This window comes from Panthera pardus, unplaced genomic scaffold (assembly GCF_024362965.1).
Source record: "Panthera pardus isolate Hobbes unplaced genomic scaffold, ASM2436296v1 HiC_scaffold_17, whole genome shotgun sequence".
NCBI classification, from domain to species: domain Eukaryota; kingdom Metazoa; phylum Chordata; class Mammalia; order Carnivora; family Felidae; genus Panthera; species Panthera pardus.
In genome coordinates, this window is record NW_026526732.1 from 119,686,960 (window position 1) to 119,714,099 (window position 27,140).

Below are 27,140 nucleotides of genomic sequence, written 5' to 3' on the forward strand. Positions count from 1 at the left end.
GCAAACAACCAATCTTTTGCATGCATCCGTTCTAACAGCTTCTCAGCAAGCAAACACACTGTCGTAACCTCCTAGATATTCTAGAAGAGAGTCAGAGGCTAACACAGGGACGTGTAAGATGCGAAGAACTGGGATGGGCCGTCTCTGAGGGACACCCTCAGACGGAAACTCGGACCGCCACCAAGTCCTGAGGGAGGGGGCTCCACCGTCAGCTGCGGAACGAGCCGATCCGCCCTACGTTCTGGGGCACAGGGAGAAACGCAGATCTCCCTCACACTGAGAGGGGACTGTGGTTCTGGTCAGATGACTGACCCACTGGTCTGGACCCAAAGATAAAGAAAGCATCCTCAAAGAGGCAAGGTGGGGATGTCCTTAAGTTTACGTCCTCGCCTTGCACCAACTCTCGCCACTCACTGCAAACAACCCGTCTCCCCCTGGGTATGGCCCTGCTGTCATTTAGCCTGCGTTCACAAAGCCACTGCCAGCCCACAACAACCTGTCTACCAGAAGCCAGCCACCTCGTGAACCGTGAGCTTCCGCCCCAGAAGGAACAGACCTCCAGAATTTTCCTGGGTACCCTCATCACCTTCCACTTCTCGAAGTCTGCAGTCAAACCGAAGCGAGCGCAGGACGCTGCATCCAACAGAATGTGACACTCTGTCGCCATGTGGCTACGTACGTCCTCGAAGTCCCTGCTGGCACGTCCATCTGGAAAGCTAGCATTCTGATCAGGAGAAACCAGAACCCGGGCAAAAAGCAAAAGGAGCTTTGAGTCTCACAGAGACAAAACCGGTTATTTAAAAAAAAAAAAAAAAAGGCATCTTATTATTTTATGCTCAAGTGAAAACAATCAAGGCGACAGAGAAACACGGCTATATGCAAATACCTGGAGAACAGCTAAAATCCATAAAAGGAAATACCAAGCGTGTCAGGAACCACAACTAGTTAAAAGGCATTCACATAGAGCACATTTATTTCTTCTTAGCCTAGATTCAAGCTCGATTATCTAATTTACCAATCAGTTTAGAGAAAGAGGAATCTCTTAAGACACAGGAAAAGATGAAAGAAAGGGAAGTTTAAAACCCTAAAAGCACACGGCGGTCTGGGTTATTTATCACTAGTGGAAATTACCCCACATTCCTCAGTATAAACATGGGTGAACGGGTGTTTTACGTAATCATATTGACCCAGCGTCCACAGAAAGTGAAAGCAGTATTTGAAAATAGAAGAGTACGTATGTTTTTCGTCAAAATAGTTTTCATCAAAAATAGCATGCAGCTTATAGATCCTGGTACATTAGAAATAAGCTTCGCCTCGAGGCACCTGGGTGGCTCAGTGGATTAAGCGTCCGACTTTTCTGGCTCAGGTCATGACCCTGCAGTTCGTGGGTTCAAGCCCCAGTGGGGAGCTCTGTGCTGACAGCTCAGAGCCTGGAGCCTGCTTTGGATTCCCTCTCTCTCTCTCTCTCTCTCTCTCTCTCTCTCTCTCTCTCTCTCTCTCTCTCTCTCACGTGTGCGCACACACACACAATAAACATTAAAACCAATTTTTTTTTAAAAAACAAAACCTTTAGGGGCACCTGGGTGGCTCAGTCGGTTAAGCATCTGACTTCGGCTCAGTTCATGATCTCACAGCTCGTGAGTTCGAGCCCCGCGTCGGGCTCTGTGCTGACAGCTCAGAGCCTGGAGCCTGCTTCGGATTCTGTGTCTCCCTCTCTCTCTGCCCCTAGCCCACTCACATTCTGTCTCTGTCTCTCTCAAAAATAAATAAACATTAAAAAAAAATTAAAAAAAAAAACCCTTTAGAAATAAGATTCATCTCTAGACAATTTATGAGAGAAAATTCTTTACTCCAACTGTCAATGAGGCAGACTCTGGAAAAGCTCCCTGTGGGTCTAGCATTCGGGAAAACAGGTATTACAGGACTGCAAACATCAGGGAGAGAGGGCCCGGTGGTCTCACAACACCAAAGAACTTTGCCAAAGAGATCTTCCCTTTCCACAGCAAGGCTCACCTGCTGCAAAACACCAGCAAAGACAGGAAATACAAGGGGTCTCACAGAAAGGGCTCAGCGGCCCTCAGTCTGAGCTCTGCCCCGGTGCTCCCAGGGTGGTCTCCCCAAGTCAAGGGACAAGCGCCATTCACGACCTTAACGCCATTCACGCCATTCACGCCATTCACCACAAGGCAGAGAGGCTGACTTCCCACACAGAACTACATCCTGCCTCCCCTACAAACTGTAGTTCTAAAGGGGTCATCAATGAAAGGTGAATGTTTCAAAAGACTTAAGGAATGTGTTTGGGGGGGGGGGTGTATTTGGGGAGGAGTAAAGAAGGAAGAGTTCTTTTCTACCCCATAGATGATAAAAGCGTATTGAGGGGATACAGTTTTCTACTAGAATTACAGGCAGATTTTCTCTTCTGATTATTCAAGTGCATTAGCAAATGTGGGAAAAAATCTGAACTTGGATCAGATAAGTGGATTCGGGAGTACAGAATGCATGTGCACTTTGCCAAAGCCGTATTTCATTACTTTTTCAGAATTAGCTGGCAATGTCTCCACAATATTTACTGAAGTGAAAACCAAATGTTTTCATCTGGACAAAAATCAAACTGTGGTATGTTACAACCACAACAGAAATCATTTTAATCCAAAAGCTTGCTTTCTCTAATTTGGGCTGTGGTTTCTATAAAATTGGATTCTTCTCCATGAATCATAATCATGTACACATAACAAGCCCTCCTTCCCATTATCTTCCCTCCCCCGACCAGTTATCTTAACAAGCTAAACATAGCTCAGTTCTATTTTGGAAAGACCCTAAAGGGATTCCCTGCACACTGTTAGCTGGGGAGTCCAATTCCGTAGCTTGACCTAATAAACCCGCCTGGCCCACCGAGTTGGCATTTCCACGATTGATCTTTAGGCTACACACACAGAATATGAAAAGCAGCCGGCCCCTACTGTCGTTATGCAATTTTAAAACAAAACTTCAGAGTAAACTGGTAGGCACCGCGGGGGGGTGGGGGTAGAGGGGTAATTATTTACTGATTTCCTGAGTGAGAAGAAAAGCTCCGATCGTCGACATGGGAGAGTCACAGAAAAAGGCAGTTGTGACTGCCTTGGTTCATTCATCTGTGTACGTCCAAGGCACTATTCTGGGCACTAGCATGCCAAACAGAGCAGAGGTCTGCCCTCATCCCCCCACAGGTAAACACAAAGGATGTGGAACAGCTAGAAAACAGTGAATGGCAATGTTGCTTGGTCCCTTCCAGGTCAGCCTTTATAATTCACCAGCGAAGAACTTACTTACCAGAGTTCCCAAACCTCATCCACTGTCATGTGCCTGAAGATGACTCACCATATACAACTACTCCGTGTGCTATTTAAAATATATATTTTTTTAATGTTCATTTGAGAGAGCACAAGCAGGGGAGGGGCACAGAGAGAGAGAGAGAGAGAGAGAGAAGACAGAGGGGGGGGGGAGAGAGGGGGAGGGGGAAGGGGGAGGGAGAATCAGAAGCAGGCTCTGCACTGATGGGATGCAGGGCTTGAACTCACAAACCTCAAGACCACCACCTAAGCTGAAGTTGGACTCTAAATCCACCCCAGGCGCTCTGCGTGATTTTCTTTTTAAAGAGATCCACGTGGGGCGCCTGGGTGGCTCAGTCAGTTGAGCGTCCGGCTTCAGCTCAGGTCATGATCTCGCAGTCTGTGAGTTCGAGCCCCGTGTCGGGCTCTGTGCTGACAGCTAGGGGTCTGGAGCCTGCTCGGATTCTGTGTCTCCCTCTCTCTCTGACCCTCCCCCACTCATGCTCTGTCTCTCTGTGTCTCAGAAATAAACATTAAAAAAAAATTTTAAAGAGATCCACATGTCTTAAATGATTTATCTCTATCAGATCAGTAGAAAATTAACATCACTGGTCCTAAAGGAAAGGTAATTAAAATTATGGTAAAATTTTAAAACGTTCAGCTTAAGTCATTTCTGGCACTACCAGGGATACATTCAGCAGGGCACGGGCCAAATTCAAAGGGAACCCCTAATTCCTAAAGGGGTTTGGAGCTGCCTACACCTGATGCCCGTCCTAGGTCTGCTCTTCCTTGTGACCTGTGCAAATCCAATTCACTGGCAAAGACCCTACACGGAATCCAAAAATCTAGGATGAAGCGTCAGCTCGGCGGTCACGCGCTCATTGGTTGTGAGACTCAGTTTCCTTGTCTGTACGGGGAGGAGGAGGGGGTCTTCAGTTGGAACAAGCGTGATAACCCCAAAGGGAACGAGGTAACATACGCCAATGCACTGTAAGCAGCTCCCACCCAAGTGGATGCTAGGTTAATGTGTGGCTTCGGGGACAAAAACTCAGAACTGTAAAGATCAGACGGTCCTGTAACTTTACGTAGGTAAGAGCAAAAGCAGTTTCTCTCCTATCTGCTTTCCTAAATGGGAGGAGCACCAGGAGGATAACAAGCTATGGGGGTGCAGATGTGCAAAGTGGACTCAACAAGCCAGAGGATTTCTGGAACTGGGAGTTCAGGGAGAATGTTGAGTGAGAGCTCGAAACCTTCAGCCATGTGAAAGTCTTCTAAGAACAGGGAAGAAGCGCTGACCTCCTCACCGCCTGGCTGGTCTGGTCTTTCCCAGGACACTCCTCCTCTGTTACAGCCCGTGGGCACCTGGGAAATTCCCCAAAGTTAGGGCACCTGTCCCACCTGCCAGAGTCCTAACAGGACGGACTCCTAGCAGTGAGAACCACTTTCGCTCCCAACAACTGTCAACTCTTGCCGACCTGCCCATAGTAGCAACAGGAGAAGCCAACTTTTAATTAACAGCTGGAATCCTCCCCCTTACAGCCTTTCCCAGGTTTGTTATTTATACACGCGGCTTAAAACACACACAAATACACATCCCATCAAATGCAATTAGGTCTCTCTAGCTCTACCTCAAATGAACACACCAATCACACCATATGGCAGCTATGATGGGCTCGATGGTACATAACTTCTACTCATCAAGTTTGGAAGTGCAAACAAGTCAGAAAAGTAGCTTTATCAAGGTCACACAGCCACTATTCCAACCGCAAAGTCTCTCTCTCCATCATGCAAAGCATCCACAAATCCTAACACTGAACACTGAAGGGTCACCTTGCCTGGGGGACATGCACACTGTGAAAATTAATAAAGGGAAACCTCATTAGAGTTGGGACGCTAGAAAGGGGAGAGGTACCATCGATGTAAATTACAGAAAGAAGCGTCAATTACAGGCCCCGACAGAATGGCAACAGGAGAAAGTCATCAATTACGGGCCCCAACAGGGAAGGATGTCCATCCCGTCTCCTGGAAGAAATCCATACCCCCTGCAACTCAGCCCTGAGAAATGATCACCACGCTGCACACATGCTTTTCTCCAATGGACTTTTCTTTTGAAATAACCCCTTCCCCAACTTCCTCCTCCGTAAAGCCTTCTTCTTTGATGGGTTTGCCTATGGTTTGCTTGTACGTCGGAACTCCAATTCCCTGCTATTCCCAAAGAAGCCCATTTTTGCTGGTACGGGAACAGAGTTTTATTTTTAAGGTGAATAGTACTGAGGACTTCAGTGGTATCAGAACAACGACACCTCGGCAGCCAGCAAGGTGCTCAGCAAACAAAATAGGGCTGTCCTTACTTTTACCCCCATCTACCTTCTCTAAATGGATTTCGGAAAAGACAGGAAATACTAAGGGGATCTCTAGAAATTACAGAGAAGGCCAGAACTGACTGTGAGGAACGCTACTGAATCCGTGCCAACAGCCACTGGCTGGGAAAACGTGAAGCATGCTTTATCTCCAGGGAGGGCAAAGCCTGGTCAGAGGCCAGCTGGCCTGGAGCTCGGCCAGTCCTCTGAACAAAATGTCTTGGAATCTTAACAACTGATCAAGGTCACAGAGCAATTAAAAGGGATCCATCCTTTCCCCCCCTCCCACCGCCCCCCCCCCCAATCCTCCGCGCTTAAGAATTCCAGGGTTTCATATTTCTTCCTAACTAGCCTGATAAACTATCCTGGCAAATAAATTGCTTGCTCAGCAGAATTCAGCCATGTAACACGGACTCTTCTGGAGAACCAAGCATGGGAGGCTGGTTTGATTTGCAGAAAAGAGAGGGTAGCCACTGAAACCCTCAAGGCAAGGAGAATACCGTTTCGGATCCCATTTTTCTCTCAAAAACTACGATGCAACACGTCTCTGAAGGAACCTTCAAGAAAAGGTGTGCACCACTGTGACACAGTGTGGCTTCCTCCCCCAAAGATCGCATACGGCGTAAAGCATTCCCATTCTGCTCCAGAATCGTTATTAGCACTGAAGTGTTCCTTGCAGCTGGAGGATTACTTAATTGCTTTCTAGCGGGTTAAGCCCCTTTCATCCTGTGACCTCTAAGCCGCCCCAGGCTTTTGCATGTGCCCTACTTAACATCTCGTCCCCAACAGCCAAAGCCAGTACTCCATCAACTTACGAGCTCTTGGTCAGTAAGGCCCGCAATGGGCTACCTGCAGTCTTGTCTACTCTGCTGGTCTTTCAGAATGTCCCTTCCTAAATCTCAACTCCTGCCTTCTTCTCTTCAGGAAATTAAATCTCCCGGGATGGCCACCATGGGCATCAGCTGGGCCTGTTTAACACCCACTAGCTGTAGTTTCTGAGTCCACAACAACTCTGTGCTACAGACACAATCTACCCATGCTACAAATGAAGAAACGGGCTTAGAGCAGATTAAGTCACCTGCCAGAGATCTCACATTCGCCAGGGCTGTGCCTGGATGCCTCAATAACCTCCCCACGGAAAGGTGGGGGTGGGGAGGCTTTCTGCGGCCTCAAGCCTTCTTCTACTGAGCCACCAGGATCATCTTCCTAAAGGGCCCAGGTAAAGTCAATCATCTCGTCAGCTTCTCGGCTTGCCTAACGCGAGGCCAGCTGACCTTGACACGTCCCACTTTCTTGCTTTAACTTGGGGCCTCCCAAGCACCAAACCCCTGTACCAATCCACGCCTTGGCAGAAGCTGGCCCCCTCTCCCTTCCACAAAGCCTGCGCAAGTGTTACTTCCTTAGAGCAGCCATCCCGGGCAGCCTTGGGCAGGGTGCCATTTGGGGTACAAGTTCTTCTTATTGTATGTGTCTATGCTTTCCTGTCTCTAACCTCTGTTTTCTAGGTGTCTAGCATATAAAAAGAGTTCGACAGAGGCTTGCTGAATTAATTAGCAATTGAATGACAGCTGATCACTGAAGATGCTCTAAGATTCTGGAAACAAAAGGCAGGCAGGTCCACAAGCAGAAAGCACCGCTTCACAATGGCTGACAGTGTGGTTCCTCACCCAGGAATTCCCCCCTGAAAAAAAGCTCTCTCCACCCGGCAGGCCTGTGACGCTCCGCTGGGACACCACCCACGGTCAGGAGAACCGTGTAGGTGTGTGTGTGTATGTTCCAGGAATCCCCTTTGGGAACCCCCCTTGTTTGCAGTGCCCCATAAAGAGAAAAATGTAAATAAGGGAATCATTTAACCTGCCGTGGCTCTCCGGTGTTAAGCTTTTTAATCTGTTAATAATCATAGTCAGAACAAAGAGAAGACGACCCAACTCATCAAGAATAACGAGACCGCTGACAGGAAATAACAGCGATCGTACCTCAGCACACGACACATACCCCCATCCCCCCTTCCCCGGGTTTACCAGTGAAAGATACTAATTATGCCTCCGGCAGGAGACATGTGGACCCCCTTCAAAGCAGCTATTTAAAGATAAATACACTGCAGGCAAACACTTCAGGCCCCACTGCACTGTTCATTCCCTGTTTTTCCTTTTGAAATTTTAGGTCATGATCTTAAATAGGAAAGGACAGAGCCTTGCTGAACTTAGCTGAAAGGTCTCTGATTTTTGTAAATCGCTAAAGCATTTTTAACCCTGAATAACTGGCAAGGATGTTTACATATAGACACTAATCCTAGTAGTATTAATGGGGGGGGGGGGGGGGGGGTGGAATCTCTATCCTAAGGTTTTTGTTGAAAATACCTGATGGAGGTGTGGGGAGAAGGCAGGATCTCAGGCTCACTGGACATCCTGAATAAATAACCAACAATGAGGCTTACAGACCTCCATTCGCGGGGCACCTGGGTGGCTCAGTCGGTTAAGCTTCAGCTCATGATCTTGCAGTTCATGGGTTCGAGCCTGGCGTCCGGCACCGTGAGCCTGCTTCTGATTCTGCGTCTGCCTCTCTCTCTGCCCCTCCTTGGCTCGAGATTTATTCTCTTCCAGCTTCTAAATTAGCACCGATATGATCACAGGTAATAACAGGGGACTAGAGAAAAGGAGGACCTGTAATCCTCGGGAACAAACATCACTTCCAGGTCTTTGATTGGACTCCTTCGTTAGTTCTGCAGCCAGACATTCTTCCGTATGAATAATGAGCTTAAGGCTGAGTTTTACCCCTACCAGTGCCCACCGTCACCCACAGGCTGATGAGGTAAATGGGGACGCTCTACGAGGACCTGGACTATGGGGCTCCGTCTCTGTGGTTTGGAACCCGCACCCAAGAAGAGGGAATTAGAATGCAGGTATTCGAATGTGCATCACATCCCTGAATGCCGACTCCTGAACAGAACGTGAGCCCAGGCAAAGCTTCACCGCAGATATGCATCAGCAGCAGCTGATACCAGAAAGTCAGAAATACGTCTAAATGTACACAAGGCATCTGATAAATGAGGAGGTGCCCACAAAATAGAACCGGTATTTATGGGATATGTTTAGGCAGGAAAACCAGACGGCGCCAATAACAATCAAACGCATTTCCTTTGGGAGAGAGGTTGGGTTCGCAGAGGTGGGGACGCACAGATCATATATGCACACGGAAGGCTCAGTCATATTTTCATCAGAGACGTGGTGACCAGGGGTTGTCTCTGGGAGACCAGAAGGGAGGGTATTTTGGATTTACTCTTTTACCTTCCCCATCTTTTCTGCTGATATTCCCTAGAGAAACATCGATTACTTTCATGACCAAAGAAAGTTCACCATCGTATTTTTCTTCATTTCAAATATTAAGAAAATTACTGAAGTACCACCACAGCAGAGATCATCTATTTGACCCTTGTCTGCTTCAAAATAAGAAGTTTAATAGGCAATTAATTGCTCAAGCTAATTAATGATACACCCCACTTCCAGGACTATGAAGGTACCATATAGGAATCACCTATTATTTGGGGATTTTGGAGCCAATTCAGGTAAAAGCACATCTGACTTCACAAAAACAGGATTTTTTTTTTTTTAAATATAAAGCTAAAGAAGACTCAGCCTTTTAATACCTCATGTCGAAAAACTGTTAAGACAAAGAGAAGACGGCAATACTATGTGTCAAACTCTTACTGTTTATCAGCTAAAAACAAGTAAGAAAACCTATTTGATTGCCTGGCTCAAAAACACAGGAATAAATTTCCAAGGTTTCAGAGCATTTTTCCCCAAATTGTTTTAAATAACTCCTAGATTTCATTTATCGAAACCTTTTGTTCCATCTGAGAACGCAAAGTAAATTGTGGCTATAAAGAGACATGGTTCTCTTTTATCTAGAGCCTTGAAACGTCAAAGCTGGGTAATGGGTAAGTTTTCCCCAGATGCAATTTACTTAAGCAATTACAGCAGGCCTCTCCAAGCAAGCAAGGTCCTTCTCCAAATCTCCCAAACCACAGAAGGTATTTTTGTAAGTAATGCACATATAGGTATGCATGGCACAAATTCCTCTCTCAAAATGAGTCACACCTACTCCACAGTAAAAACTTGCATAACTAAATTCAATTCTCAACAGAGCCATTTTCAGACATCGTAATGGAACAAGACCAGTGGATCCTTCCTTGAGTAAATATGAAGCCATGGCAGGGCGCCCATGTGGCTCTGTCGGTTGAGTGTCCAACTTCAGCTCAGATCATGATCTCCTAGTTTCTGAGTTCAAGCCCCACATCCCTGCTTGGGATTCTTCCTCTCTCTCTCTCATAATAAACAAAAAAATAGTAATAGAAGGACACCTGGCTGGCTCAGTCAGAACATGCAACTCAGTCTTGGGCTTGTGAGCCTGATGTTGTAGAGGGTAGACTGTACTTAAAAAAAAAAAAAAAAGTTTTAATCTTTGAATAAAGACTCAAATATTTTTTTTGAAAAGTAATAGATAAGGACACTGTGAATGAAATTAGAAATGAGGCATCAGGGTGGCTCAGTCAGTTGAGCGTCTGACAGGTTAGCTCAGGTCATGATCTCATGTTTCGGGAGTTCGAGCCCCGCGTCGGGCTCTGTGCTCACAGCTCAGAGGCTGGAGCCTGCTTCGGGTTCTGTGTCTCCCCCTCTCACTCTGCCTCTCTCTCAAAACTAAATAAACATTAAAAAAAAAAACAACAAAAAACTTTTTTTTTTTTTTTTTTTTTTTTTTTTTAAAGAAATGAGTCCACACAGGTGAAACAAACGAAACAGTGTTTGAGGAGAAATGGAATATGGACCTCCAGAGAACCTCCCAACAAAACAAAAATTACAAGGGCGGAAGAGATCACTTCACTGCGGAGAAGCCTGACAAACCCACCTTTATCAAGTGATTACTGTGAAAGGATAGACCTTCCAGAATTGTGTACCACTCGACAGGATGCAAGGAGAAGCATCACTTTTGGGACATTCGTGCCAGAAACGCAAAACGCAAATCTAATGAGGAGACCCCAGACCACAGGAACGGAGCAGGGCCATTCTACAAAATAACCAGCCTGTAATCTTCAAGAGTCAAGGTCACGAAGCACAGGCTGAGGACCTGATCCAGAGTAAGCGGGCAACAATTAAAGACAATGCTCAGCTGGGACCAGGATCCTCCCCTCTCTAAGGGCACTTGAAGCCATCAGGGAGGAGGGCCTGGAAGATTAAATGGTAATAATGGATCACTGCAAATGTCCTATTTTCAGAAAATATGCACTAATGTGTTAAGGAGTGAGGGGGTACAAGGTAGAAATTCTCACACAGTTTAAGAAAAAATTCTACTATACTTAAATCTTGCTGTAACTTATTTCAAAAAACACTAGTTTTTAAGTACATAACCCTGAACCATAAGCCCTACCTCCACCAAATGACCAACAGCAAAGACCACGTCCTCCTGGCGCCTGTCAAGTAACCTCATCAAAAAATCTCCATAATCATGGCTTTCTAATCACACACTCCTCTGCAGCTACCAAGGCCCTAAGAAGTTCCCGAAGCTCCCAAGCAACCTTCTATGTTCTTCACCAATGAAGTCAGTTCCTGCAGTGACCTCTTTCCCAAAGAAGGCCATGTAAATCCCAACTCATCCTTCATTATGAAATTTTATCCTCAACCTTGCACTCTGTTAATCCACATATTTGGGCCATGATTGTCACCTTTACGTTCAGTTGACGACGAACAATGTGCAGGTTAGCTTGGGGCATCAACCCACTAACACGGGAGGAACCCGTGTAGAACTTAGGACTCCCCCAAAACCTTAGCTACTAATAGCCCACTGCTGACCGAAAGACTTTCCTATAGTGTAAATAGGCCATTAACACATATTTTCTATGCTGTATGCATTTTATCTTGTGGTCTTATAGGAAAGGAAGCTGGGGAAAAGAACGTTATTAACAAAATCATAAGACCAAATATACTTACACTACGGTACTGTATTTACTGCAAAAAACACAAAAACAACAAAGGAAAAAAACAAACACAAAAACACCATGGAGAAGTGGGCCCATGCTATTCAAGGGTCAACTGTACTTGGAAAATACTGGTAGGATTCTTCCCAAAGGAGTAGGGTGGAAAAGTGTGAACCTCAGTCAATGTGGCCTGTGGCGGACTTTACAAAATATGACCAAAGGAGACTATCTCCACTCAAGACACCCCAAGAAAAAAAAAAAAAAAAACAAAAAACAGTCACAGAACAAAACGCCATGTTGGCAAAGCACGCGTGTGGTGGAATGGCGGGGGTTCTGGAAAGGGGGATCCGGAAAAGTCAGGCTGTAACATTACAGCTGGAAAAGACCAACTAGGAGACGGTGTTGAGAAGCCAAGAAAGGGGACTTAAGAGTCAAATCAATGAAGACAGAAGGAGAAATGTGAAGACTCAAGGCACATGTCACTTCAAACTGACCACCAAAAGCAGGCCAGCGAGCTGTCTACAACGCTGACCCCAGCTAACATCTACTGCTCAGAACAGGGTCTTCCTCTTTGTTGCAGTGGGTGCTCCTTCCTGCCCGACGGGGAACCCGGTCTCACCTCGAAGGCAGAGAAAGGTAAGAAAATCTTCTGTCTTGGGCTTCCTTTTAGAGAGGTCAGAAATTTGAGTAGCTGGAGGGGGCAGCAACGGCTCCACGATTTTCACCGGGGTTGTGCTGGGACTGTTCGGCTGAGACTGAGCAAACTTCCTCTGTGCTTGCAGCCTGGGCCTGGAGAAGCAAAGGAAAATTAAAAATGAATTAGGCAGCGATCGGAGGATACAGATCTACGTGCGGCAGTAAGTCAAGACACGAAAGGGGGGAAAAAAGGACCCTAATTCAAGCAAACTCTTCCTAATTGAGCCTCTGTATCTCTCACCTTCTCATAAACCACAGGATCGCCGTAAAGGGCAATAAATTTGGTTAAAAGGCTAGGTGTTATACACGGGTATAAAATGGGTGCCATGAGTGTGTACGTGTACAAGAACATGCCTGCCAGTGCACAAACCACGTGTGTGCCTGGGTATTTCCAACATCGTAGGCGGCATTTGAGGACACGGGATTAATGAATGGCTTTGTAGTTTTAAATTAAGCCCAGAGTAACGAGAGAATCGCAAAGCCATCTTGCCACATGATGTATCAAGCAAGCCTTGTATGCTTAAACATGATACAATCACACATACACGATTACCTTCATATTGTGCCCTTATTTACACCCAGCCAGCCCCCCAGCACCTGCCTGCGCACCACTGATCCCGTCTCACACCCTCAGAGTGCGGTCTCCCCGCCCCGAATCTCTTCAGACCCCAATCCAGCCATGTCAATTCGTTACATTAATGGACGCTTGTAATGCAGGAAAAAAAAAATATTTCTCTAGTCCCTCTGAAACACCAACAAATTCTGGGCACCCTCTGCCGATAGGTAAGTCCTAACTTCTCAGGGATTCCAAAAACTGGCCTTAATCTACGTGTCAGGCCTCTTCCCGACACAGTCCTACGGAGATACTGATCCCTAGTTCATCCATGGTGTCTACAAATCACAGCACGTATCTCCTGACTAGGCATCTTTCATTTACAAAATCTCACATGCAAGAAAGATACTCCTTCTAGCATGTGAATTCTAATGAGTCTTGGAAAGCCTCCTTTACTTCCTTCCTAACACTGTAGGCACCAGTTAATTGTTAATTTGCTTGCCTCCACGCATGAAAATGGCCATATTTTTATTTTATGTGTAACTAACCTGACATTTATCACAAATTTCCTCATACGAGCGCTTCCTTCATTGTAGAGATCCCAGTTCACAATGGGGAGTGCCAGGCATCAGCTAGAGCAAGAACCTGCTTGTGTACTGCTTAGACCAACTAGCCAGCCCTGCTTAGAGAGATGCTCAAGAAACAGGATTTGAGGGGCGGTGGGGGTGGGGGGACAGAAAGACCACCCTCCCCCCCAAAAAAAAACCCAAAAAAACAGAAGAGACCAAAAAGCAGCCCAATGGCACAGGGATGGATCAGAATCCAAATCAGAATCAATCACTGTGTGGAACTGAAAATGCACCCCTCCCCACAAAGGCTGATTGGAGAACAACAAAAAGAATCCAGGCATATTAGTAAAGCACAAATAAATCTTCCTTTACTTATTGTTGAAGTTACATAAAATAGTAATAATTGGGGCACCCGGGTGGCTCAGTTGGTTAAGCGTCTGACCTCACCTCAGGTCATGACCTCGCGGTTCATGAGTTTGAGCCCCGCGTCAGGGTGTGTGCTGACAGCTTGGAGCCTGGAGCCTGCTTCCGATTCTGTGTCTCCCTCTCTCTCTGCCCCTTCCCCGCTCACTCTCTGTTTCTCCCTCTCAAAAATGAATGAACTTATTAAAAGAAAAAAAACAAAAACCTTTTTAGTAAAAAAATAAATTTAAAAAATAGTAACAATTGTAGTCTACTAACCTAGCGATGCTCACAATACCTTCCCATGTTAAATCAACACTCTGGTATTTAACAAAATAGTCCAGCAAAATACACGTACACACACACACACACACACACACACACACCCCATGGTTTCTTACTTTGCCAAAAAAAATTTCAACCACCTTGTGTACTGATGAGTCTCTACTCTGGCCTCCCTTCCCAAACCCGTGAGAAACACCACCAGATGTATGTATAGATGGCGTTCCCAGTAACAACTGACATTTGATCCAGAGGGAGAGGGTGCGACCACTCTTTACTTACTGGGCAACCTTCAGTCCGTGAAACCTACAGACATCAAGGCTAATCAAAACAGCTGAGAACCCAGGAGTAACCAACATGAAACAGCCCCACAAACAAGCCATCAGCAGAAAGCCCAACACGTGTAATGAAAATTCCCCAAAGACTAAAATGGTTAAGAAAATAGGGCAACACCACCGTCCCCTGGTTATAGAGAAGGAAGCTTTTTTGTAACCAACCGACTGCCTGTATTTAAGACGTGACACACCAAAAGCGTGTGCAAGGGTGAGCACTAAGCCCAGGGGAGGGTCCCTCGATGGGGGTGCTGAAGCTTAAGGACCAGATGCGGGGTGGAAAGACCACAGTGGTGCCTCTCAGACTGTGAGGAGGAACAAAGTTGTGAGTTCGGTGACTTTTTCCCCCTTTAGCTTTTTTATTGGTTGTAAATGGTTTTGTGTGTGTGTGTGTGTGTGTGTGTGTGTGTGTGTGTGTGTGTGTGTGTGTTTTAAGTTTATTCATTTTGATAGCTAGGGAGCACAAGTGGGGGAGGGGCAGAGAGAGGGAGAGAGAGAATCCCAAGCAGGCTCCTCGCTCTCTGCACAGAGCCCGGTGTGGGGCTTGAACTCGCGAACTGTGATATCTGACCTGAGCCAAAACCAAGAGTCGGAAGCTTAACCGACTGAGCCACCCAGGCGCCCCTACTGAAAGGTATTTTCATAATAGGACTAGGTTGGGGTTAAAAAGAAAATTATAAAGAAAATAATAAGGCAACTGGGCTCAAATTTATTATCAGATTCTACAGATATACCAGCAGTGTAACTGAAAGTCTCTCACTGCTCATCCTCAATTTCTGTATTCAACTCGCAGGGCCCATGTAGCAGCACCCACAGCCAGCAGCGTGGGCATCAGAGGATGGGCCAGGTTGCCAACAACTAGCACATTCCAACAAGCCAGAAGCCCACAATGCAGGGTACGCTGACCCCAACGCAGCTAGCCAGCTCTTCTGGCAACTTTTCCTCCCTGTTCAAAGAAAAAACCCAGTTCATCTTATTCCACCTGAAAAGGGTTTTTTTTTGTTTGTTTTTTCTATACTGGCAATTGTATTAACGTGTACCTCTTCATCTAAATGGACACAACTCACACTCTGGACATGAGAGAAAGGTCACGGAAATACCGCCTCCTGCGTGCACGCAGGATGCTGGTGATTGCCCCCCCCCTTTTTTTTTTTAAAGTCAGCAACAACAAATGTCACAAGGTGGTGCAGACCTAATGAAAATCCAACATGCAAACACGGACAAGGCGCGTAGGACAAGAGCAGGACGCGGTGAAGTATTTTATAATTTCAGGACCTTAACGATAAACTGCTCCCGCCATCGTTCAAATAAAGCACTTTCTGCCTGATGACTTTCTCAGTGAGACCATGAAAAATACAGCAGTTAACAGATTAAAAAAAAAAAAAAAAAAAAAGTCAAATAAATTATCCCTCAGAGGAATAAGCCAAGCTCCCAAGTGATTAAGTATTTCTGAGACTCAGATGAAAGCAAGGACAGAGGAGGGAGACAAACCAATTTTGTATAACATATATGATATATTATATATATAATATATCTTATTATGATATATTATATATAATATATATCATTATTATATATTATATATAATATATATCATTATTATATATTATATAATTATACATTATATTATTAAATATATTAAAATATATATTAATATACAATTATATGTTATCTATATATATTATCTATATCATATAGATAATATATACAATTTTTTTTTAAGGGGCAGCCCAAAGCATCTTTGTTTTGTAAAAAGTGCAGGTCTGCGGTCTGGCTTCTCATCCTGCACAGTCCCAGGAGGATTACAGACACGTTGGCTTGGCTTTGCTGGCCCCGCACAACAACGGAGTCTGGAGGATACAATTCAGAGGCAAAATCCATGGGGTGAGCTCACTATGTTAAGGGACAGACAGGTGACTCCATCCTAAAATGCCCGATCCAGGGAAGTGAGTGTATGTGATTTTAAATCAGTAAAAATGGGGGATTGGGGGGGGGGTCCCCCAGATGTGCTAAAGAACCAGAATATCTGCACCTAGAGAGGTTGGGGGCATAAGGGTGCGGGGGGGGGGGGGGGGGGGAAGGCCAGACGTGACTCCTACCAAAGACCTCAGCAAGCCAGCTGGTGTGCCCGCCCCCTTCCATCAGCTGACATTTTGCCCAGAAACATGCATCATCCTTTTCATTCCCACAGTGAAAATGCCTGAGAATGAAGATACTGTTTGAACTAAGATGGTTCAGGGTCCTCATGGGGGTGGAAGAGAATATGGAGTCCAGGGGGCAAGGGGAATCCAGAATTCTGGGTCTCCTAAGCCTCTGGGCTCCTAATTAGGCCTTTAGGCAGGCAGCCCAATGGTGATACACAGAAATGCCAGAATACAGAGAATTGCAGAGGGGTTTGTCCCTCATCCAAACCACAGAAGGATAAACTAAAGCAGGATGCACTTCCACGTTTGTGTTTTATTAACTGATTAAGGAAGGAGTTTTCTTGGGGCGCCCAACTGGCTTAGTCAGTGGAGCGTCCGACTTTGGCTCAGGTCACGATCTCATGGTTCTGTGTCTCCCTTTCTCTCTCCCTCTCAAAAACAAACATTTTTGAAAAAAAAAATTTTTTTAAAGGAAGGAGTTTTCTTCCTTTCTAGAAGGCTTCGTTCTAGAATCCTAGGTATATCCTTAAGTCAATGAAACCAATTAAATCAGACGCTGCAGCCAGCCAAGTTAAACAGATTAAACCAACTTAAACCAACGGAGGAAGACCTGAATAAATGTACTTATAGATGAATATATATAGTCCCGTTTTACTTACAGTGTGTTAAACTCACGGGCTGGGGGCCGCTGGGGTGAGGAAAGAGAAGTGGTCTCAGGTCAAACCACCCCATCACTGCTGCTTCCCTTCCATGATGCGAATGTGTATACATGAAGTAATGGACTAAAAAATTCAGACAGCAAGTTCAGAGAATACGGATAGGGGCTGCTATTTGTTCGGTGTTTGAGACAAATGGTAAAAGCTAAAGGCTTTGGGGCACCTGGGTGGCTCAGACAGTTAAGCACCTGTCTTCAGCTCAGATCATGATCTCACTCACGGTTTGTGAGTTCGAGCCCTGCATCAGGCTGTCTGCTCTCAACACAGAGCCTGCTTCAGATCTGCTATCTCCCCCCGCCCCCCCCACTCTCTGCTCCTCTCTCCCTTGCTCTCTGTCAAAATGAGTAAACTTAGCTAAGCTAAAGGCTTTAATTTTTGCAAGGATCTTGCAAAGATCACCCTCACTACACAGATCAACCAACTGAGCAGCCACACACAGCTTGGGAGGCAGGACCAACAAGACCAAAAGCCAAGCACAGGGTCCTCGGTTCTGAGTTTTCTCGATCACAGCACGCTGCATCTAAGTGGGAAGTGAGGCCCAGCCTTGTCACAGGCAAGGCCATCTGGGAGGCTTCTTCTCCAGAAGCTTTTGGCTCCAAGAGCCCCATGCCAATTCAGTCATAACAAAACTCAGCCCTGCTGGGGTGAATCCGATTTAAGCTAAAATGTCCCCAAAGGGGAAGAAAAGAATATGCTGAGATGAAAGGCAACTTACTGCTCTGATCCCAAAAGGTCATTCTATATAAATAAATAAATGCCCTAAGACAGAGGAAAATAACCCAAGGGATCTTGCTTCCTTGAGACTGCTCTCTCCATCTGGAACGTTCTTCTTTATGCTGGCTTCTTCTCATCATCCAATGACAGGAACCCTGCAGGCCTGTTACTTTTTATGGAGGTCACTTCTTCCCTGTCTCCGCTCAAAAATCTCCCCTTCAGAGGGGACATCCTAAAGGAGTACACTGCCCCTGACCTACTACTCAAGCCCCTGATTCCACCCCCCCTGCCCTTCTGGGGGCCTGCAACATTCACTCTACTGGGCTCTCTGCCCACAGGTGCAGAAGACAAGCCCTCCAGCAACGATGGGAGCAAACATCAGGAACCCTGTCCCACTGTACCACAGATGAAGGACACTCACCATCCATTCTTGAGGAATCACACAGTTAAACATACAAATGTCTGGGGGCGCCTGAGTGGCTGCGTCTGTTAAGTATCTGACTCTTGACTTCGGCTTAGGTCATGATCTCACAATTCTTGGGTTTGAGCCCCATGTTGGGTTCTGCACGACAGTGCGGAGACTGCTTGGGATTCTCTCTGCGCCCCCTCTCTCTGCCTCTCCCCAGCTCTCGATTGCATGGGCGCTCTCAAAATAAATGAACTTTTAAAAAATACGTTAAGTTTTTTAAAAAAGAAAAGAACCCATTTCACAGGAATCTTACTAAGCATCTGCCCACAAGGTCATCATCTCTACCATAACAACTGTCATCACTCAGTTAAGAACTCACCAAGCCACTTGTCCACCATCAATATCGTCAAACAAAAGCCAAGCGGGGGTCCGGTTCTGGTTCTTGACTCCCATGCGACACAAGGTGCCCTCCTGTCACATTGTGATCAGTACGTCACAACTGTCCATGGGCCACAACCCGCTGGCCCCAGGAGTGTGGTCCTTTCCACACTTTCATACACAGGCCAGGAACACAGAGACTGTGTGTACTTCAGTACCGAGCTGAATGAGCTGGGGAGGAGGGTCCATCTTCCTCCTTTTCCCTTCCATTCCCCAAGCTACTCAAAAGGCGACATTCTTTTTCTCCTGAGTCTTCTCTCATTCGGGGTTTAGCTGGCATGGTCAACAGCCAAAAGAAATGTTTTGCTTGATCACTTAAAAGTTTACCCAAACAGGGGCACCTGGGTGGCTCTGCAGGTTAAGCATCCGACTCTTGGGTTTCGGCTCAGGTCATGATCTCGGTTTGGGAGTTCGAGTCCTGCGTGGGGCTCTGCACCAACAGCACAGAGCCTGCTTGGAATTCTCGCTCTGCCCCTCCCTTGTTCTCAAAATAAGTTTAAAAAAATTTTGTTTTACCCAAATAAGTCTTCAAATGTTTCATATTTAAGTTTTTTTTTTTTTTAAAGTTCAAAACCTTTACAGGAGAAAAGAAACACCAGCACTATTTTGAAAGCTAATAAACTATGAGACAACACCTGTAAAGAAATCCCACCAACGAGCTAAGTTCTATGCCAAATATGTTTTGTTTTGTAACTCGCCCCCCAGCCCCGTGCTCCCCTCCTGGCCTCCTCAGATCTGCGTGCAGAAGAAGCTCCCGGGCAGCCTGCCATGAGAAGACCCACAGGAGGGTGGCACTGGTATTCCGGGCTTCCTCTCGCGCTCGCTCTCCAGGACAGAGTTAACCAGCTTATTGCTATCCGCGCCCTCAATCTCTGGGGCAGCCCTAAATATGGCACGACATCAAATTTCTAGGTTAATTAAATTCCATTTCTGCCCAGAATTTCTGATAGTTTACAAACCCGAGGAGGGCACAGTGTGTGTGTGCACCACTCGGCTGGAGAAGGCAGGAGCGAGGGGGACTGGGGGACTGAAAGCAATGCCCAGCTGGCCCCTTGTGGAGGGACGGGTATGCCAAACGCCATTTTATTAACTCAATTTTCCAATATTAAAAAAAAGAAAAAAAAGTGAGCTGGTAAATCCAATTATTTAGATTACATCTCAATTCTAAACAAAGAGCAAGGAATGGGTGGGAGGGGAGGGTCTGTTCATTCAAAAATAAATAAATAAATAAATAAATAAATAAGACACGTTGTGTCTGGCAAATTTAAAATGACCAGCATGGCTGCGTTCTTTGTGCTGGTGTGGGAGCAGGGCCTGAAGCTTTGCCAACTTACTGAAAGGCCTATTCAAAAAAAAAAAAAAAAAAATATTTCCTGTGTTTCCATCCCCCAAATAATTACCCACTCTATTCTACCCCCAGACACACACACTAGAAACCTGGCAGATACTCAAAGAAACAAGAGAGAAAGAGTGTGTGTGTGTGTGTGTGTGTGTGCGCGCGCGTACGCGCGCACGTGTGTGCACACGTTGGAGATTGTGGGGGGTCGAGCAGGGGGTATCCCCTGCCCCAGGGCAAGCTGCCCACCAAATTCAAATACAAGTGCAGTTGTGGGCAAACCACACAGGATGGTTGTAAACATCCTGTATAGTAAAGAGAAAATAAACACATCCTCGAGTGAACCCAGAGGCGAGCAGAGACCGATTCGTTCCAGACAGTAACAAGCACTGTCAGTGGACGAGCCCCTTCTGGGCTCACCTCCCACCCTGCTCCGTGGTTCCTATCGGTGTTTGTTTCAGCAGGCTGTGAGGACATCACAGGACAGAAAAGGGAGGTCAGCTGGCTCCAGAAGAGTTTCACTACAGAGAATGTTCGCTTTAGGGCGTTTCTGGAGCTCTTGTCGTACGGATTCCCGGGCCTCGTTTCCTGCGTTACCCATAAAGCGATGAAATAGTTTGTTTATGCTAAAAACCACAGGACATGAAATATCTGTGGCACTTGTCTTAATTAAGTTACATAGGCAGCTGTTTAGAATCGAGTGTGCTATCAACCAGATTTACCCAAAAGGAACGGCTATTGGTTGAATCCCCTCAAAACGAACGCTCACAGAAGTCTGCTTTGGTCAGAGACGTACGGAGAATGAACAACAGGGGTATCAAAACCTGGGCTTTAGGGCAACCAAGTTGTGATCTAGGGCAAGGTGGCCTTCTATTTCCTTATTAACGGGATGGGGTGGGGGGGAGGGCTACGCAAAGGAGAAAACTGAGGCTCCTTCTAACTCCACCTTGTCTGACCTCATCAACAAAACTTGAATACAGTAATTCCTGTAATAAATTCCTTCTGGGCCTGTGACTTCCTAAGTCTACAGGAGAAATACCAATCTGTGGCCTGTGCCCAGAGGGAAAGCATAACCTCGGCCTCCCAGAGGCCTGTGTCGCTACGTTCGAGATGCCCAGCACCACCCTTCTAATCGCTGGTTCTCCGGCGGCACAGCAAATGGGAGAACTTCCAGAATCTCACCTAAAGGTCCTGCCTCGCACTTCAGACACTGAGTGGAAAAACTAAAATACATACAGAGATTTTAAAAGATGGCACAATGCCAAAAGGTGTTCCACAACTCCTTTTGTACTTGTAATCCTACACTCTGCTTCCTTAAGACTTAATCTTTCTAATTACGAATGAGTCCCTCATGTAGGGCAACACATCAACTTCATTCAGGACCCAAAGACACCCTTAGGAACACAAACATCCCATAAGTACGTATATTTACCAGCCCTGCCCATCAGAACACGGGCCCATCGAGAAGGGCAGGACCTGCAAACCCCCATATTGCCACCTGCCTCGGGAAGACGGGTCCTTTGCTCATGGGCACCACACTCCCGCAGAACTCACCCACTGGAAAGCAGACGGGAGCCAGAAAAGATTAGGGAAGAGGAATAATGTCAAAATTCAGAAACAGCACAAAATGCCAGTAAGCAATGCAGCAGGGAACCTTCCTAAGAAAAACAGTCCTTGGTCGCATGAATCTCAGGGGGACAGGGACATCCTACCCAAATGGTATGGAAAGTAACGTGCAGTAAAGCTTTTGATTCAATTAGTTAAAAATTATGCAATTATGGGTTTTTTCCCCTTAAATCTTATGTGACACCCTGAAATGTCAAAGAGCCACGGACTGCCTGGAAATCATGACTGTCTCATGATCAAGGAAATACGTGACATTGACTTCTTTTGTGTTCTAGAAAGCAACCGTGTCAAATTTGAGAGGGATCGTCATTAATCAACAATTAAAGCGGCAACAAAGCCCTTTTGTTCTGTCAGTCACAAATGTCACATGTGTTGTGGTTTATCACCTATGGCAAGCTGTCTGTTTGGCCACCCCAGGCACCATAACCCCGCCTTGTTTTTTTTGTTTTTTTTTTTTTAAATCAGGGATCCAACTCCAAACCCGGGATCCAAGAGCTGTAAATGCTCTTTCTCTACAAAGAATGGGTTTCAGGGCAATCCTGAGCAAAAACTGTATCCTATAGCAGGAGCAAAACAGGGAAGAGTCCCAGAACACCACATGCAAGTTAGGAATCTAGCCAGGATCTGGCCGAAGAAATTCCTAATACATTATTGTAGTTACAAGGTGTGAACAATTTATCTGAAGTACATTCAGTTTTAAAAGCCTCAAAGAGCCAGTTAAAATGTTGATCTTCCTTTCCACCCTATCTGGAGGTGGCATGCCAATTTTGTTTTTAAAATATTTCAAAGAAAAAAAAAAAAAGGCATTTTCACAGTTTTAGGTTACTTGATATCCAATTGCCAAAGGCCAGAAATCTCCCTGCGTCCTGGCAACGGTGATGACTGGGGAGGGACAGTGAATCACTCTGTGAGGCCAGAATCAGGTCTTCCTTCAAGGAAAGAGAGAAAAACATGGGAGGAAATCACATCTCGCAGTGCTTCACAGCTCGTCCTTCAAAAACCAAAATCCACTGGAATCCTTCTCAGAGTGTAACTGGAGTCAGTCCTGTGGGAATGAACTTCCCACCAGAAACGTTCTCCACGGAGTCGCATGGTGGGTGAGACTCGAAGCCCCACCAGCACATGACACACCAGAGCAGAAAGGCAGTGCTCAGAACGCCAGCTAGTCCCAGAACAATCCAGAGTAGGCTTTGGCTTCTCCCATCCCTGCCTCTCAGTTAAGTCAGCTGAGAAGGGATCCCGTACAATTTCCCCGTCCCCCTGGAAATCCCATGAAGTAGCCAACAAGCACCAAGAGATGGCAACAGAGAGTCTTCAGATGTCAGCTCTGGGATCACCACTGCAGGAAAGAACGGGCTCCCAGTTTCACGGCTTTAGGAAAAGCCCTGGTATTAACCAATTTTTAGGTCGTGCACTAATGCGGGTAAGAAAGGATGGGGGCTAAGAAACCAGTACTGTGTGAGGAAAGCAGCAATATGAACACTAACACCACTGCCCTTTTATCCCATCAACTCCATTGCAACTCAAGTGCCTTGTCTGGAAGATACATGGGAACTCCCAACCCAGCATTTTATGTAGCTACTAAAAATCTGCCAGGGCAAAAACCCTCTGGATTGTCTTCTGAAATATGCATCTCCCCCAAAAGGGATTCTTACCACCCAGATAAGGCAAGGGGGCACCTGGGTGGCTCAGTCAGTTAAGCGTCTGACTCTTGATTTCAATGTAGGTCATGATCTCATGGTTTGTGGGATCGAGCCCTGAGTTGGACTCTGTGCAGACAGTGTGGAGCCTGCTTGGGATTCTCTCTCTGCCCCTCCCTGGTTCATGTTCTCACGCTCTCTCAAAATAAATAAATAAACTTAAGGGGGGGAAAAAAAAAAAAAGATAAAGCAAACCTAAAGTAATGCACCACGGTCCTAATGTTTCCTTTACTAAGGAACCCAAAATATTCATCTTGGGGCTCTGACAGAAATTCATGCAGTAGGCGGAAACATAAATCATGTGTGATTTTTGAAGTACGGGGGGTTACTAAAGCTATCACCAACCAAAATGCCAAGTGAAGTCTGTTCTGTAATGAAAGGATTCACCACAATGCACACATTCTCTCTTCTTGAACATTTGTAAAAAAGGTCCAGGCTTTTATGACAATTACCTAAGATGAGAAACCGTGATCGTGAATGATTAAAGAATCTGCTAGCAGATGTAAGACCAGCAAGTACTCTCCTTTTTGTTGTTTGTGCTTTGTGACCCTGGAGTAATGGCACTAAACTCTTACACTGGAACCCGGGAGCTCATGTGGCATCCCCGACTCCAGGACTCATCTCAGGCTCCAGGGCACTCCTGGAGGCGGCCATGATGGATCTAGGACACACACATCAGTGGCATGGAAATTTACATGAAAAACCAAAGCGTGTCCATCTAAAGGCAAGACCATCAACAGATGAATGGATAAAGAAGATACGGTGTGCATATACACAACGGAATATTATTCGGCTATAAAAACGAATGAAATCTTGCCCTGCGTCCATCAGTAACATAGATGGAGCTAGTGTCATAGTATAATGCCAAGTGAATTAAGTTACAGAAAGGCAAATGCCATAGGATTTCATTCATGTGTGGAATTTAAGGAACAAAACGAATGAGCAAAGAAAAAAAGTCAAACCAAGAAACAGATTCTAAACAACAGAGAACAAACTGATGGTCACCAGAAAGGGCGGGGGAAGATGAGTGAAATACGTAATGGGGATTAAGGAGGGGCACTAGGCCGTGATGAGCACGGAGTGATGTACAGAATTGTTCAATCATTGTATTGTACACCTGAAACTAATTTAACATTAAATTATAGCGTCAACTATACTGGAATTTTAACAAATTTAAAACATTTTAAACAAAAACACAAGGAAGGCAAAACACTCCATCGAAGACATGGAAATCACCTTCCTACCTAACCATGCCCAGAAAGAATATTCTCCAAGCAATGTTGAATCCCTACCCATATTCAAGGCTGCACAGAGGAACCACAGGTGACGCCAGGAAACAGAAACATGTTTCCAAATGGTGACGCTGAATCAAACCAAACCAAGTGACTTCTTAAAGCAGAAAAACAAAGGGGAAGGAAGGAGGGGGAGGTGCCCTCATCACATCTTCCAACTCACAACACTCTCAGTAACCATCCATGACTATGTAAGGTACCTCTCTCCTAGTTCCTCCTCCTCCGCCACCTGGCAGGCCCAGGCTGATTTTGCAAGGTGGGAACCCCCCCGGCCTTTACCTGATGCCAGGCATGCACTAAGTGGACAGAGGCCACATCTGCGGGTGGCAGCAGATGACAAGCAGACAGTGAACATCTGCAGGGCGCCCGCCCACCCTTACTGTGGGCGGCTGAAGCTAACCCTCAGAAGGGTCTGGTGAGAAAGTCTCCCGACTAGACCTCACATCACAAAACGAAAGTTTCTCCAAGAGAGAAACATCATTCTGACCTCCGGGAGGAGCTTGTCAAATACAATTATCTGACTTCCAGCCATTTAACCAACAAAAGACCCTGCTGTTCCTAAGAGGAGGGATTTATCGCCCCTTTCCGGAGATCTCCTATTCATACTTGCTGGGATCCTTACAAAAATAGCTCGGTGCACTTGGTACAGGATCGGAGCAAAGCCTGTGGCAGAAACTCCCCACAGAGAGACTGGAAGCATGCAGAAATCCAAGCCAGCCCTCCCCTTCACCTGACGCGGAGGCTGACGGACTAGTCAGCTTCCCTCTGAGCACCTGAACTCCCTGACAGTTTCCGACCCCCACTCAAAATGGTTCCAGGAAACAAACCAGAGGGAAGTGCAACCTCTTGTAGAAGACTCCAGATAAACACCCAAGCCGCATGCACCACTTCAACTCGGAAGGGCTCGAAGACTTCCTGTTCAATTAAGCCCTTCTTACTACCCCTGACTGCTTGAGCCCACTTTCCTGGTCGACAAACAGGAAGCGATAAAGCCCCGAGGTCCACTGCCTACCAAAGGAGGCCACAGCCACTGACCTGTCACTGTGCTTCAGGGCTGCCTGGTTCCGATTGTTTCCCCCGTAGGGAAGGACGACCAATAGCAGAGGAAAAGAGAGGAAGAACTGGGACAGAATCCAGAAGCTCTACAGGATCCTAATAAAATGTGAAAACAATGGAAGGGGGTAATAAATGGGGGAGGAGGGTAGAGATCTAGCCACTGAAGCAAACCTCAACAAGGGGAACTATCAATAGTGTTTACGAGCCAGAAGTTTGAAAGTGACCAACCTCCAAGGCACCTGGGTGGCTCAGTTGAGCATCTGACTCTTTTTATTTATTTATTTTTTTAACATTTATTTTTGAGAGACAGAGAACGAGCAGGGGAGGAACAGAGAGAGAGGGAGACACAGAATTTGAAGCAGGCTCCAGGCTCTGAGCTGTCAGCACTGAGACTGACGCGGCGCTCGAACCCATGAACTGTGAGATCATGACCTGAGCCGAAGTCGGATGCTTAACCGACTGGGCCACCCAGGTGCCCCTAGCATCTGACTCTTGATTCTAGCTCAGGTCATGATTCTGCAGTTAGTGAGTTCGAGGCCCACATCTGGCTCTGCGCTGACGGCACAGAGCCTGTCTGCAATTCTGCCTCTGTCTGCCCCACACCCTGCACGCACCCCCGACCCCCACTCTCAAAATAAACTTTAAAAATAAATAAATAAGTGACCAACCTCCAAAATCTTATGTTTTTAACCCAACGCTCTGAAATCTAGCTTCCACATAGAGTCATTTCTGTGATGGGTCCCCATGGGCACATTTTTGGCCATGGCCCCATTCTCTCCCATCCCCACTGCCCAGCCCAAACCAAAACCAGCCATGTCAGTTGAGTGGGCGAAGCACTCTGTCGAGGGAATGTTCCTCGTGGTTCTCTCCAGCGATGCCGCACCTCCCCACCACAAGGCCAGCCCCCTCTGAAGGCAAAGGAGGGCCCAAGGGGGCGCTGCTGGTAAGGGAGGGGGCAGGCAGGAAGTGGGGCGGGATAGGGGAGAAAACGGTCACATCATCCCAAACGCTGGGAAACAATGGCATATGCTTGGAATCACGGAAATAAACTACACCCTTCTCTCTCGGCAATCCACTGATTAACTCAAAGAAGCTAAGTACACGCTTCCTCACAGCTGGCTTCTGCAAAACGCTATGCCAGCAAACTGGGCAAATCAGAATCCTGTTCATAGATGTGGGTGGCAGCCGCTGAGGGCTGGGGGTGCACAACCGCTCACTTTCTAATGAGTGTCTTCA

At 46.3% G+C, this 27,140-nt stretch overlaps 1 protein-coding gene across 7 annotated transcripts in view; it reads right to left on the reverse strand.

The window, feature by feature from the left end:
* The window catches only part of JARID2 (jumonji and AT-rich interaction domain containing 2), a 272,742-nt gene that overhangs the window by 63,224 nt on the left and 182,378 nt on the right, over nt 1-27,140 (reverse strand). For all 7 annotated transcript variants that reach the window (XM_019420066.2, XM_019420064.2, XM_019420067.2 and 4 more), the window contains one exon: nt 12,259-12,428. In XM_019420066.2, the coding sequence (XP_019275611.1) occupies nt 12,259-12,428 (170 nt within the window). The remainder of the gene's footprint in view (nt 1-12,258; nt 12,429-27,140) is intronic.